This window comes from Diadema setosum, chromosome 5 (genome assembly GCF_964275005.1).
Source record: "Diadema setosum chromosome 5, eeDiaSeto1, whole genome shotgun sequence".
NCBI classification, from domain to species: domain Eukaryota; kingdom Metazoa; phylum Echinodermata; class Echinoidea; order Diadematoida; family Diadematidae; genus Diadema; species Diadema setosum.
The window spans coordinates 10413633-10430183 of NC_092689.1; the positions used below are offsets into that span (position 1 = coordinate 10413633).

The 16551-nt window shown below is 38.1% G+C and overlaps 1 protein-coding gene across 1 annotated transcript in view; it reads right to left on the reverse strand.

Annotated features, from left to right (window-relative positions):
* Positions 1-2358: 2358 nt before the first annotated feature.
* LOC140229075 (uncharacterized) overlaps positions 2359-16551 on the reverse strand; it is a 33303-nt gene continuing 19110 nt past the window's right edge. Inside the window, exons 5-12 of the mRNA XM_072309334.1 lie at positions 14914-15054; positions 13535-13632; positions 10916-11057; positions 9885-9949; positions 9299-9333; positions 5388-5432; positions 4632-4724; positions 2359-2940 (exon numbers count right to left, since the gene is read on the reverse strand). Of these exons, the coding sequence (XP_072165435.1) occupies positions 2752-2940; positions 4632-4724; positions 5388-5432; positions 9299-9333; positions 9885-9949; positions 10916-11057; positions 13535-13632; positions 14914-15054 (808 nt within the window). The 3' untranslated portion in view covers positions 2359-2751. The remainder of the gene's footprint in view (positions 2941-4631; positions 4725-5387; positions 5433-9298; positions 9334-9884; positions 9950-10915; positions 11058-13534; positions 13633-14913; positions 15055-16551) is intronic.

Here is a 16551-nt window from a genome sequence, read left to right on the forward strand (position 1 = left end):
AGCAGTGAGGTACATCACTAAAGACCCCTCTACCACATAGTGTGCAGAAAAGAGCAATCTACCCCTGGTCTGATCCCGTCGCCATAACAACCACACTCTAGCTCTCACACTTGATCTCATTGTAGTGAGAAAAAAAATGCACAAGTGCTTTAGGGTAATCCTTAACCACAAAACTTAAAGTTGTACATCACTATTGTAAACAGGGACTGCTCCTTAAATCTTTCTTTTTTAAACGCACATTTTCATTAAATACAATCTTACGGCAGTATAAATATATATCACTCCAAATTTTAAACTATAATATAGGACAAAAGACACTCTCTTTAACAGGCAACACCAGACAGAATGCAGTTTTACTGCTATGAATAAAAACATCAAGATTTATGAATGTGCACAGAATATCAAATTTGTACTGTAAAATTTGCATGAAACTGATTTGTCTATTCTCATGCCTTAAGAACAGGGGCGGACGACAGCTGCAACATTTAGTTTTGTTTCTCTTCATCAAGACTTTTTAAAATTTATATTTAAATTATACTCTACCACTTCTGTCTGCATCATTGCTTCACAAAATCAGCTGCTCCGTACGATTATCATCTCTGTGTCAATCAACTTGCCTTAAATGCTATAAGAAAAATGTATAACAGTGGCCTACTTGATTTTGAGGTTAGTCTTTTACCAAGAACACAATCAGCTACCTTACAACATTTTTACTGTCACCACTGAAAGCTTTTGTTCTGGGAAATCACCATCAAAGTATTGCCAAACTTCCCTATTCTTTTCCATTTTGTCTGTCACCCGTACGTAAAGAAGATTCATGGTATGCTAACAATTCAGATATGGACATATCACAGCTGCTGTAGGGCTTTATACATATCTTTTGTTTTTCTTTTCATTTGAAAAAACAAAACAAAACATCATACAAGCTCTGTATATCCAAAAAGTTTGGTACATTTGCTTTTAACACAATTGGAAGGAAGCCTTTCAAAGCTTGTTGTACAGAGTCACACAAGATTGAGAGGTACTGGTAAGTCTCTCTAAAACCGTTATTTCATTTGCGAAGACACACCAGATATCTAACGAAGAGTCCTGCCCATGAATCCAAGAGGAGAACTGGTGTGACTGTTATGAGAAGGAGAGAAAAGAGGAAATCTGATGCACGTTCAAGGAGCTTGAGATCATTGCTCGACCAGTTTCCAAGATCAACATCTTGAAGATATTTCGACAGGAAGCACAATTTGCTCTATAGTTGATAGACAATGTACACATTGTGATACCTTTTCACAAGGAACAATCATGAAATATCTTTGTCATAGAATATGACTATATAACTGAGATTACATAATCTCAGCCTCGGCGAGGAGCCTACTGCTGCAATTCACATTTTGTTTAGATCTACATAGTGTTTTTTTAATCCGTTTTATTTTTGGCACGTTTTGCTTTTTGGTGGGGAGAGATTGACTTTGATGCATACGGAATCAAACCAGTACATTAGACCGCATGAATGAAAGTATGGATGGAAATAAGAAAGTATGCTGTTCAAAGTGTTGAATGAATCAATGATATAATGAATGTGAGTTAATGAATAGATGAATGATATGATGTACATGAGTTTATGAATAGATAAATGACATAAAGAATGGATGAGGGATGGTTCAATCTCTCCCATCCTGATATAAAGTACTAGGGAGTGAGTTTTCCTCACCAGTTCAGGACTTTCAATCATTTTGAGGAACACCATTACAGTCACACAGTTGGAATGTACTTCACCGAAGTTTTTTCTTCTTTTTTTTTTTAATCCTTAGTAAGGAATTTGCTGTTGTTGTTGTCTACAATGAGCTTTTCTGCAAGCTTTTTTTTTACTTTCCCATTTCTTCTCTTTGCACAATTGTATTGCTGTAAAGGATGAACAGATTTGATTCTAGCTAGTTTCTCAAGCTAGTGGAACAGGTATGCTACAGGTCACGACATGCAGGTGCAAGGAAGAAAGAAAACTCGATACATTAATCATTTTCCCACTCCAGCAGCTACACTGCAACAAAATTGTAGCACCATTTCTGTGTTCTTTTTTATGGTTTTCATTTTATGAAACAATCGTTAAAATCTATCGTTAAAATCTACCACAGCAAAGCTGCTCAAAAGAACCATGTAGATGTAGATGAAAGTTCTTCATTCTGTTGTTTCACGTCCATTTGATGAACACCATCGCATACAAACCAGCATTTTGTCTTTATTCTTCATGCCAGAGCCTGGGCTACTCTGGTAAGCTAACGAGTCAAGGACATTAGACCATGTATTGCTCCTCAACACTAGGACACTTGTACTTTCCCCATCTCACCACTTCTTTCTGGTGGTGCCGTATCGTAAAACTTTGTAGCTGAACAATCATGGTACTATGCTGTCACAGATAAGGAATTCTCGCTCCATCCTGATCCACTTGCTGCAACAAGCGCTTGCCAAGGCGTGGTCCTGTTGGGGCATTCCTATGGTGATCATCTACCAGGTCAGTTGTGACCGAAGGAGGATCGTCCCATCTGCCTCCGGACGATCCATACATTTGGCGGAGGAAGCACTGCCCACTTAATATGCCACTGAGAGATTCTCCACAGCCAGGGAAGGAGGGACTCCAACCGAGCTCAACAAGCTGAAATCAGCTGTCTGACACATGTATGACCTCCAACAGTTGCGTGCGCCCCAGTGTGTGCTGGAGACCCGAGGTCATGCCCTGAGATGAAAGAACGCCCGCCATGGTTACGCCGACACTGGGAGTCCGTTAACGGGGGGTGGCTCCGCTTCCTCCTTGATGATGGGCATCCTGGGAAAAGACTGGGACCGTCTGGCAGGGCTCCGGCTGGCGTGCTGGATGGAGTTCTGCGGGTCTGGCCCTGAGGGGTAGAGCCTTCTGTAGGGGTGCGTGGGACTGAAGGTCGACGAGAACGACTGCGGGAGGTAACGAGAAACAAATACATAAATCATACTGTTCCAATCTATGAATGAATGTTCCAGAAAACAATCGGGGAAAATAAATGGGGGAAATTATGTAACTTGTCAAAAAGTATCATCACATGTCATCCGCTGCAATCTGGTTAAACTCCGGCTTCTACTGTAAGATTGCTGAATGCATTCTTTTGATGGTGAACGTCGGAAGGGGTTTGGCGGCAAAGGCTCAAAAATATATACCGGCTACGTTACTCGAAAAGATTGTGATAAAAAGATGGACACAACATTTACAGCCTTGTACTTGCTGCTTTCAACATCTGCTCCATCTCAAAAGGATAATGTGCCAACGCTGAGAGTAAACTACTTTCATCAAGTTCATCCCATTTGTTATGTTTCCATATGTAGCAGTTTCCTAGCAACAAGAATTCTGGTGATTCATGTCGGCTGACTAAAAGCCGTTGCTGACACAACAGGAAGGAAGGGAAACATCATCATGCAGTCATATCTGTCAAGATGTAGTCATAAATGTCTCCTTTTCTCCTTCTTCCTTCACATCCCCCTTATTATCGCCTACCTGATCCGTCGACATTCATTTTCCCCAAAGCTATACACCAGGGGGGTGTTTCATCAACGTTTGTCGGCGCTGACAACTTGAATCACCATAGTAACAGTCAGTGACCAGAGCATCTCAGCGAATCAAAACCAAGGATTTTGCTGAAATTGGTCAGCGCCGACAAGCGTTGATGAAACACCCCCCTGGAAGCTCTTTCAGACACTTCACCCGACCTTCCACTTTTCGCCGTCCGAGATCACAAGCCTAAAACCTGATCATGACATTTTCATTGTTTGTTTGTTTTCATTTTCCATCTGACAGGATGGCGGGATAGCCCATAATCAACTGCACTAGCTGGTCTTCCATGGGGTCTAGTTGTGAGCACTTGGGGCAATTATGCACCCGACTGTACTCAGCTTTTATCAAGAGTTAAATGTAGTGACCTTCGACATCGACCTTACCCAGTACCCTATAACTCCTCACAAAAAGCACAAAAACCCACTAAATTTCAATGGCTGTATTCAATTCAATTATATTCGATTCAATGTGTTTATTCATTTCATTTTCTGATAAAACAATACAACAGCACTAAATTTTACAATACAACACAATCATAATCAATTATTTCACTTATAATAATTGTGAAAATGGAAAAAAAAAAATTGAATAAAGCCAAACAGGTCTTTTAAAGTAAGTTCCCTTAAAAAAGTGTATACACAAAATAATTGACACAATAAATACAAAATGTAGTATCTCCTTACACAAATGTCACTGAATCCTACCAATACGAGTATAAATCCCTTTAGTATTGTAACTGTAGCATTTCACAGTTCATAATTTGACACTGACCTTAGGTCTTTTCGTTAGAGTGAAAATGTCAACCTCTTTTGCTATATCAATATGAATGTAATATTCTCTGTCATATCTATACTTACACTGTATTTCAAAACATTAGAACAGGGTAACAACAGCATTTCACTTTGACATTCTTCAGACCAATGCAAAATCAAATCAATGAAGAACCGCTTGAGCATTCGATAGTTTACTGTTGCAAAAAAAAAAAATGCTGTTGAATGTCTATGACCTTGACCATTATGGTAATGTGTGTACTGTGCTACTGCACTAATGTCAAACTCACGCTGTAGTCTGTCACGAGATCGCCGTCGGGGTCTCTGTCCACGGGGTGAAACACTATCAGTAGAGTTAGGATCGGCACAATGATTTTGAAGAACTGACGGGAGGCAAGAAAGCAGGGGCAAAACACAAGATCATGTTCAACTCTTTGTAACAATGATTATTTTTTTTTTCTAATTAATTAGTAAAGCAATAATATTAATTTGATGCAGGGCTGCCAAACTTCTCCAGGTTTACCCCCTAGAAAGTCACCAAATTTTTTTGTTGTTGTTAAGGCCTCTATAATTGATGAACAGTATACCCCCCTCCAAAAAAAAAAATAATAATAATAAAATAGATAGATAGATAAACAGATATACAAAACATATTTTGAAGGATAAACATTTTCATTCATACATGTATCAAGCATACTTAATCAAATTTATCAAAAGCACTAAATATTGTTTAAAAAAAACATACACACAAAACAGCTCTGCTGATGGTAAGCTGTATGCAATGTCTGGTGTGTATTTCTGACCAAACTGCAAGTAACTCTTCAATGAATACATGTATATGTATAATGGATTCTTCAATCATTTCATGACCATAACCTGATTTTGCCATTGACATTATATACAGGATACTTGATATGGGTATGACAGGGTGAGGGTTAGGCCTCTGGCCTGGCATGGCCCCTAGAGGGCGCTCATACCTAAATGGACACATGCTGTGGGGAGATGTACATGTATGTAAAATATTGCATCACACACATTCTACTCACCATTAGTACCAGGTAGACTATACTGTACGACACGTTGCTGTCATGCTGTGGTACAAGAATTAGTGGGGAAAAAGATGAAAACGTTGTAAGCACGACATTAAAAAATTTTGGATCACCATTATTCAATTGCACGGTGTGCATTGTAGTATTTGTACATTATTATGTACATTCCATGTACATTCATTCATCCATGTACACTTATGTCGGCTATAACTGGGGGGGGGGGGGGGGCTTCCATGGTGAACTAGAAATGTCGCTTTGGCGACTGGTATGCCTCCGCCATAATGCATGATTTTCCCAATAGGTCTAGATAGTACATGTGGACACTGTGTGATTACATTTTCACAAAATTGACAAAATATTGGAATGACAAGTTTGTCACAAATGTGTTAAATGTTCACCTTCCTTGACGTAGGTTTAATTGGAAGAATAGGAGAGCATGTATCTAGGGATTTAAGGACTTTAACTTGACTTTGAACCATTCATACATTTAGGCATTTAGTAATTTTCAAGGTACAGGTGTGGAGAAAAAGTGCAATTTCTGAATTGAATAGTAAATTGTTACCATTTTCATCTGGCCCTTGACCCTAAAATTCATGAGATAATTACTTTCAGGCAGAACATGCATAATATGTACTAAGTTTCAAGGTAACTTGAGCCACTTCCGAGATATGGAAGAAAAAGTTAGTTCAGCACTTTCAATTGATCTTTGACCTTTTGACCTTTGACAAAAAGAGAAAAAAAAAACTTTCCAGAGAATTTCTATTAGGTTACACACGCATACACCAAGTGTAAAAAAATAACCCTGCTGGCATTGCATAAATATGAGGGTAATAGTAAAATTTTGAAGTGTTGCACTTGACCTTTGACCCCTGACCTTTGACCCCACGAACCCTACATTCTCTAGATAATCACTTCCAGTCAGTACATGTATATACTATGTTCCATGAAGATACCTTGAACAATTTTCCAAGGTACAGAGAAAAAAAAAAGAAGTTTTAATATTTCTACGTGACCTTTTGACCTTTGACCTTTAACCTCATGACCCAAACTTTCACCAGAGAATCTTAATTGGGTAATACATGTATACACAAAGTTCCAAGAAAATATCTTCAGGCATTCAATAGATATGGTGGAAATAGTGAAATTTTATGTATTTGACCCTGACCTTTTGACCTTTGACCTCATGACCCAAACTTTCAGCAGAGAATCTTAACTGGGTAATACATGTATACACTAAGTTTCAAGAAAATATCTTCAGGCATTCAATAGATATGGTAGAAATAGTGAAATTTTATGTATTTGACCCTGACCTTTTGACCTTTGACCTTTGACCTCATGACCCAAACTTTCACCAGAGAATCTTAATTGGGTAATACATGTATACACTAAGTTTCAAGAAAATATCTTCAGGCATTCAATAGATATGGTGGAAATAGTGAAATTTTATGTATTTGACCTTGACCTTTTGACCTTTGACCTTGAGCATGTGCACCCAAAAGTTGATAGGCACAACTTCACCCCCTAATACACATACATGCCAAGTTTCATTAGAATACCTCAACAGGTTTCGATAGTTACCTTGTCCACAAAATTCATTACGGACGGACGGAAGGACGGACGGACGGACGGACGGACGGAAGGACGGACGGACAACCCGAAAACATAATGCCTCTGGCACCACTTCGTGGCGGAGGCATAAAAAAAAAGAAGATGATTCAATGGGTTGTGCAATGAGTCATGTGCATTACTGTTAGTGGATTTCTACTATTATAAAGCATACTTGGCAGCCCCCCCCCCCCCCCCAATTATGGCTGAAAAACACATAAACGTAAAAACAAAACAAAACAAAACAAAACAGCACCCAGATCGAACCAGACTAGAGAACAATAGTGACTTTAGAGCCTTGGTTTTCAACGTAAATGGGAAGAGCTCATCTTCTTGTAATTGGCAAGTGACATGGCAAATTTAGAATAAACCCTGGTGACCTCAAAATTCCCCTGCCCTGGGATCCTACCATATCGCTCTCCCTCTCTCTCCAGTGATTTGTGGTCTCTTAATTTTGTTGACAGAACAAATAGCGATTAAAAAACCCCACTACCTGAGGGGTGCTAGTAATAAGGAATGAGCAGCCATTCTGTCATTCAACCAAACAGACATGTCTGCAATGATTGAGGCACACAACTGATAACGGATAGTTCCCAAAGGTGAATAATCAGTTGAAAGTCTCTGTTAAAAGACCTCAACAAAAAGACATATTGAGAGCAATTTGCTCTGAAAGTTGTTTATCTTTTTGAATTTAGAGGCCTGGTAGTGTGGGCGTCTGTGTAAATGGGAGGGTTTGTTTGACTGAATCAATCTTTATTTGTCAATCTGCCAATCTGACAGAGAAACATGAACATGAATCTTCAAAATTGCACTGCCTTTCTACAAATAAGTTATGAATCTAACAATTAAGAGGTGTATTAAATATATTGGGGGGGGGGGGATTTTTCCCCAATAAATTATATTAATTTCTGGTCGGTTTTCTTCTGTTTGCATTTGTTAAATCAAGAGGTGTATAAAAATTCTGCAAACCAGAAACAAATACTTGCGTACAAACATACACATACAAGTACATATGAAGCTCACACACAAGATGATTTTTCATTATCATCTTATTGTACTCTACCTTATACCTGAAATTAATCTTAACTAGAAATGTCGCTATGGCGACTGATGCCTCCGCCATAATGCATGATTCGCCCAATAGGTGTATAGTGCAATATCTTCACAATGTGTGATGACAGTGTCACATAACTGGCAAAGCACTGAAATGACAGGTTTGTCAGAAATATCTTGAATGTTCGCTTTCCTTGAACTAGGTTTGCTATAATTGTCTAAGAGGGCAGGTACATGTATTTGGGGAATTGAGGATTTTTACTTGACTTCTGACTGACCCTTTTATAAGTTTATGCATTGAGTAATTTTCAAGGTATGAAGAAAGAGTGTAATTACAGTATAAAATAATTTTTTTTTTTTTTTTTTTGCATTAAAACCTGGCGGAGGCATAAAAATCAATAGTACACAGATACAGCACTAAACCATAAAATCTTGGACCACATGGACTACAGTTGTTCCATGCTCCCGATAAGTACAGGATTGATACTGACTGATACCGAATCTCTGTCCTTGGGATGGAGGTCAACGAAGAGGCAATCCATGTCAATTTACATGTATGACTAAAATCTATCTCATACAATCTAAAGAAACTCACATAGTCAGGGTTCACAGCATTTAAAGAAAACAAAATTCCCTGATTTTACCCTGATGAAGTATCAAATGTCCATGATAACTATTTCAACTCATTTCCAGTTTCACATCCAATTTTCATCCAGTTTCATCCAATGTCATCCCATGGATGTTGTTTTGATATGCAACAAAATATAACAGAGTCTTACTGACTACTTTCAATTTTTGGGCCAATCAAAATCCCCTGACTTTTACCTAATTTGAGGCATTTTTATCAAATTCCCTGACTTTTTCCCGACTTGAAAAGAGTAAAATGATTCTCCCTGATTTTCCTGATGGGCTGGGAACCCTGATAGTTCTACATACCAGAAACAACAGTTATCACAGCATAGCACAAACAAAACATGTTCTTTCATCGTCATGTCATGGTGCTCATAGCAGAGTGCAATATAACATCTTGAAGGACTCTGTTATATAACAGTTATGAAAATAATGGCCTTCTGCTTCTGAAACTGCTTCACGGCTGACCTTTGAGAAACTCATATTGTGCTCTGTGACATACATTTTTTAACCTTGATACAAAATTCTACTGCAAGCTGATATACATTTACTGCTAGGTTGTTCGGCATCATTAGACAATAAAATGTACAATAAAACCTCTATTAGCATGATTTACTCACGTAGACATCACTACATTTCAGAAGCCCGTCCATACCTGCAACAAAAAGAGAATGGGAAAATGGAAAACTTTTTTAACACCCTGCTGTACTAGAAATACCAAAGCCACAGATCTCAAAACCAGTACTCAACCTGCAGATTACAACTAATGACTGACTCTATACTATGACAGTTCTACAAACCACAGACAGTTCCATTTCAATATGACAAGAAAACTACAATAAGCTGTTGCAAAATTGCATGTTTTGACAAAAGAGCAAAGTTGGTGTGCCACTTGGTAACAAATGATAAAATCTAGCGATAATTGTAGCTAATGTTGAAATGAAAAATACTGTGTTCATATGATAGTGGTCTGTTTTTGTTTTTCTTTTTCTTTTCTGGTGTAAATTTAGGAGAGAGAAGTATAGGAGGAGGGGATGGGTTGGGGAAACAGCATCCAAAAATAGCCAAACTTGAAAGAGTACAAATGATCATGAAACAACAACTGTAATAAAGAAGTTTATCTATTGGATAGCTCATAGCACACCAATAAAAAAAAAATCAGCAACCAAAATATAACGGTTCAGGCTCTTAGCTGGTAATACTTACTTCCGAGCATATAGCTGTCGTAGATCAGCGTTGCTATCGATGACAGTTCAAAGGCAATTATAATGCTGTGTGAATGTGAAAGGCAGTGGGATGAAAGGTGGTTAGACTATGGTGGGCGAAGGTGAAGGATTTATCATAACTGGCCTCTGTTCTCGGAACACTGGGCCCCATTTCATGAAAAGCTGATATGATAGCAACTCTTGCTGGAATGGCAATTGTCATGGTAATGACAAGAATCCAGCTTCCTGATTGGCTGTTGCTATTGGAAGTTGCCATTCCGGCAAGAGTTGCCATCCTAACTTCTTTTATGAAATGGGGCCCTGAGAAATTTGTCTGAATCAAATCCAGGGCATCTGAGGACAAAAGCAACCAGCTTGCTTGCCACCAATGGGCGATATTATCGGCAAGGTAGTTCTGAAGCACTGACACAATTAGAAACATTGCGGTGACTCATAACCACTAAATGAACTTTCCTGATTTTAAAGAACATGGGTGTCTTCCTATCCCTTAGCACATATTCTGACCAAAAACTTCTTTCTATTCCTTCATGAATGTAGTCTGCCATCATGTACACTTTGAAGTTTGTATTGTTACATTGTACATGTGCTTGCATGTCTGGTATCTAAACCTGTCCACTCTAGCAAATTCTGCACTGGCAGACTGATGTACATGTATGTTTAAAACTGTAATACTCATGGTTTTTGTGTACCATCAAATCACAAACTATTAAACATAATTCTTCCATAATTGTGAAATGCGTTTGTATATATTCTTTCCTTTCACTCAAGAGAAAACCAATTACCAATAGCTTTATACAAACGTAGTCTGTTGGGCCTCCTTCCGGGCAGTATTCCCAAGATGCCTTTGACATTGTTCACACACAAGCTACTAAAAGTAGTATGAAGGTCAAATTGATTGTGTATTTCTCTCTTTTTGGGGTGGGGGGGGGGTGGGAGGAAACCACTTATTCTCCCCTCTATTAGCATCAAAACTGAAAGTCCTAACAGGAAAAAAGATCGATGTTACTGTACCTCCATAAATCTCTCTTCTGCTTCCGTCTCGTACTCCTGAGCGTCGTGACCTCGTTGAGTTTCTTGGTGATGTAGATGCCGCAGCACATGAACATCTGGACAAGCACGCACTCCATTGCAGACAGCATCACCCAAAAAGGGTCTGAAATTCATCACAGGAGAGTAAAGTTTCATAAGTACAACAGATATCTGTTGATCCATCATATCTCTGAAATAACATTTCTGTGTCTTGGTCTCTTTTTTTTAATGGTAATGCATTCATGCAATATACTTGTTAGCATTTCATGAGGTAGAGTAAAAAAAAAAAAATTCATTCTGTATATTGGAAACCACTTGTCATTCATATATCATTTTCAAAAGCCCCTGAAATGCAAACTGATTACTTGATTCTCGAATTTGAAACACATTGTAGAAGATCAGCGTTCCTGTTTTCTCTTCAAACTGGCAAACATATGCAAAATGTCTTTTTGATTTAATCACTTTGTGCAAATTTGTAACGAATTAAACCACTTCCATCTCATTTTTCTCCAATATAAGGCCTGCATTGACAACTTAATGAAGAAAAAGCAATAATAATCTGTGGCAAAATTACGCCCAGGACTTGACAGCTTAATTAGGCAATGTACATGTATATGTTCCTGTCTATCTGTATCTATGTGGAAAACCGCTAAAGGCAATAACAGAAGATTGAGTGCTAGTACTCCATACTGCTCGTGTACTACACGTATGTACAAGTACGCTGACAAACAGACATGTACAAGAGTGTTGTCTTCAGTTGAAACAGTTGCCATTTGCATGGTTGACTGTTATAGGTTGAAGGCTCAGAAGAGCACAAACATACATAATGTGCAAGAATCACATGCTGTATGACTTTTTATTTACATATATGTGACCCGCTACAACAAAAGGATCCGAAAGTCCGGGGAGGACAATTTTCTGAAAGTTGCATGACATTATTCCCTTACTCTTCTACTTTAATTTCATATATAAAACACAACTCATAAAAGTACTTAGTTGCGGAGATAGTGATGGTTTTATTAGCGCATTTCAAGTGGTTGAGGAAATCAGAGTTTTGAGAAAAACCTCCTTCAAAATTTTCCTTCCGACACTATCATGATCAAGGGGAGGTGAGACAGTTTCAACTCTTGACAATAGAAGGTATGCTCCTAGCAACACCCGCGATGTTCATTCAAGCTTAGCGCCAGTGGTCTACGCACGACCAATCAGTAATCAGGATGTCACACATTGACCAATAAGATCACTCCCTCATTGCTAGGGGCGGAGTCTAGTTGCGGCGTTAAATCCAAATCTTCAGACACGTTTCTGTTACGTTGAAAGTCGGAAAATCATGGCCCAGAAAAATGCTGATTTCTTGCCTTTCCTTTAATCATTTAGCTTCGAAATTTCGGCAGATGATAGACAAAACATTAGAGTACAGATTTATGCCAAAAACAGAAATCCGATTGTACCATCCAATTGCTCTTTGAGATGGGACATAATATCATATTGGTGTACCAAAGCTCAACACTAACTTTTTCTTTGAGTGGACCAGCAATGAACTTTGCTGGCCCGATTGGGCCATCAACACATTGTATCTTTCCTAAAGAAGTGGTGGCCCGGCTGTATTTCTGGTGGCCCAGGGCCACTGGGATACCAGTAATGTCGAGCCCTGTGTATACATAATATCTAGATCAACTACATTAATGCTGAGAAGTTAAAGGGACTGTACAGTACTGGTTGAGGTGGGGATTCATGTTTTGAACATTCCTAAGTGAGATAATGAGATACCTCTTATGAAATATGAAAGAGTATGTAATTTTAAGAAGGATTCAACGTTTATTTGATGAAAATTGGTTTTTAAATGGCCGAAATATCCAAAAAAGTGATAATAATAAAAGACTACAGGCCACGCCTTTTATTAGGATCTCTTTGTTTTACCATGTTTTTGGATATCTCAGCCATTTCAAAACCGATTTTCATCAAATAAACTTTTGATACCCCTTCGAATTGCATGCTCTTTGACATTTCATAGAGTGGTTACAGAATTTCTCGCAAAACGTTAAAAGCTAAATCCTCACCTCGGCCAGAACTGTCCACACCCTTTAACATTAGTTTTAATCAGACCATACTGCACAAACACGCAATATGTTCAAAGTTTAATACAAGAGTGCTCTACGACATGCCTCAACATGGATGCCACACATGGACGGTGTCATTGATAAATCCCCCATACCATGAACAGTTCACGACTATCTGGGATTTAGACTGCTTTATCAGGTACATACTGGCTTGTTGTGTAAATAGTCTTATCAGTTGACCTGGGTAACTATGAATAGCTCATATGTGAACTGATGCTGTGCCTATGAACAATGTCCACATAATTGAGATTATGATTTCCAGGAAAAGACTGATTATAAAAAACAGCCCCTCCCCCCCCCCCCCCCCCCCCCCCACAAAGAGAAAAAACAGAAAAGAATTGGGAAGACCAGTTAAACCTTGTAAGAAAACATTTACATACAGAGTAGGGACTTCCACTTGTTTGTAGTGGTTGATCTGGATGAAATTTATAAGAAAAACCATCCAGATTTATAACTGAAAGATATCCACAAGGATACAAACCTCCACAGGTATTTGACAGTGACTTCGTAAATATAATGCCAGCAACCGTGACAGCAAGAAAATATAGACCAAACAGCAGTAGTACTGGTAGGACAACTCTAAATGGAAAGATACAAGAATGTAAATATGAAAATAAAAATGTAAATATTATTCTAAGAACATACATATCCCTCACTTGAGTACGATTTTATGTGTAAAATGTACCAATGATGTGGAATCATAACTGATTTGATTGGTTTGACTGGGTTTCCTCATCATGGTAGGTAGATGAAGTACATTTATAGTGTTATGTGTGATCACAACACAATGAAGGCAAGTATACAAATCCAATGTGTATCACACACAATTATTCACAATGCATTACATATAAGAGAGCTCCTGCTTAAACAAAATCTTGATGTGCTTGCACCACTTTCATAGATTGAAAATTACATAATGACGCTAAATGAGGGTGATAGACGAATCAAAATTCAATTCAATTCAATTTATTTTCATATTTCTCAATGGTGGAATGTACATCAAATATAATAAAATGAATTGAATCATAATATCCGGCTTGGATGCACAGTAAATTAATGTAAACATAATATAAAAAATAGCGATCAATCTTCATAGGTTTGGCTCTATGTATAACGCTAAAGAAATATGATGGAACCTACTGTGATTCACAAAATGTGATTGTCAACTCTGTGTGACATAGCTGTTTGAGCAGCTTGCCATGCGGTTTGTACACAAAAATTCATCAATTCGATGTCTATTTTTCTCCGCAGAAAATTTTCTTCAGACCTGTTCTCATTACGTAACAGGAGTAATATATGTGCAACGGTGGGTCCGGGAATTCCGTACAGGGGGCGCCAACAGTATTTCTGGTGCTACTTCAGGGTTTCATTTCATTTTTTTTTTTCTTTTCATTTCTTTTGTTTTAACAAAAAATAAAGGGGAGGGGGTGCACGCCCAATGCGCCTTCCTCTGGATCCGCCACTGATGTGTTTGTATGTCCTCCTTAATGGTAATGGATAAGTTTTAACCTGTCAATCAGTTGCAATACTGTCTGTGCTCACATATTTGTGAAAAATAGAAATTAGTAAAATTGTGTGTACAAAACAAATGTAGAAGTGCTCAACACACTATAGATCACACAGTTGCCAATTTGTCTTACTCTCCAAACTTTTATAACTCATGACTTTTTGTCTGCTGTCTCCTTTTCTCCCAAAATTTTAATCTAATTCTTCTTTTTTTTTTACTTTGATAATTATGACACTACTTGTTTGATTTTTCTATTATCCTACACAAAAAAAAATCATGATATCAAGATGGAATTTCCCTTGAAGTCTTTCAAACAGTCTGATCCAGGAGGGAATGATGTGGTGTGTACTCACAGCTTATTGAGGTACTCCTTCCTCAGTAGACGCATTGAGCGGGCAAGATAGAAGTGGCAGACCATGACCAGCTGGGTCATCTTCAGGAACTGAGTGGCCAGCTCCATCCATGGGTAGCTCATGAACAGCCAGTGGAACATTCTGAAACATAGTACAGCAAATATGGGGGAAAATTTTCGTTATTTGTTTCAACGAGCCGAAAAGAAACAAACAAAATGAATCACATGATAAAAACAAAACATGAAGAAAATGAACACACACACAAACACATTAATCACACCAAGGAGGTATACCTCCTTGATCACACACATCTCACACACATCAGTTACACAATCATCATAAAAGCATGCGTGTGATTTGGGGTAGCAAATACATACCCTTAACCTACAGCTTCACCTCTCCTATCCGGCCTCCCTTATCAAAATCAGGATCCCTCTATTATCTGGATGCGATCTTGCCGTGATTTTGTTTGTTTGTTTGTTTTTTTTGTTTGTTTTTGGTTGTTGGTTTTTTTTTTGGGGGGGGGGTGTTTTGTTGGGGCTTTTTTTCTATCTAATGATCACAGGAAAAGGGGGGATTTCAAGCTCAAGCAAAATTCTTACACAAACTCACATTAATTCAGGGTATGGTACATGAGATCGTTCTACGGCAGCTGCATGTACGTACACTAAACATCAAGTCTCCCATATCCGGCCAAATCCTTTATCCGGATTGGCACCGGTCATAACATGTCCGGATAGGAGAGGTTGGACTGTACACACAGGAATCTGCATACAGCCATCTGCAATCTCCTCCTCAAAAAAGACACATGCCCCTTTAATTTTCATGAAATTCTACTTTCAGATTGCTCAATTTTGACCATAAATCCCTACATAAAGGCTGTATGGCCCAATCAGTTTTGATGATTAATTTTGTTATTGGAGGGTAAATGTGGGCAGTTTCTCTGCTCATGCGATTGACTATCACTTTCTACTTTTGTATAGTTTAATATGGAGCACAGATTATGCACTTGCTATGAAGCACTATATATCAAGACAATTATAAATCAGTTTTGATGTTTTTGCTTTGACAGAAACTGAGTATAATTTCTCTGCTTATTACTCACGACCGACTCTCACTTCCCACACCTTTTTAATACAAATTCATATGCAGCATAGATTATTCATTAACAATGAATGTCAACACGGCTCTAATAAGAGATACATACATGTTTACCAAAATGCTAAATAAAGACTACAAACACTTGTTGAAATTTGTTAAAAACAGGATGGATGCTGGTGGGTGTAACAATACATTTTGAAAACTTTGTAAAGGATCTTGTAAGTGTGAATACATGTATCGATCCCTTGTATGACCATTACCATGTTTGTTGGGTTCTTCAGTATTAATTCCTACCTACCAAGATCCTGGTTTTAAAAGACTGTAGTTACTTTTTTTTTCCCCCTTGCCTAGGGAGATGAGATATTCTGGAAGATCTGACTTTCCAAACAAAATCTCACCTGAACGCATTAATACAATTCACATACATAGTCATTATGAGCTAAAATCAAAATTTTTAGTTGAGACTCCCACCAAAATGCCAAAATTACATCATAAATGACAGCTCATGTGTTTGACTACCAGAATACATACAATGAA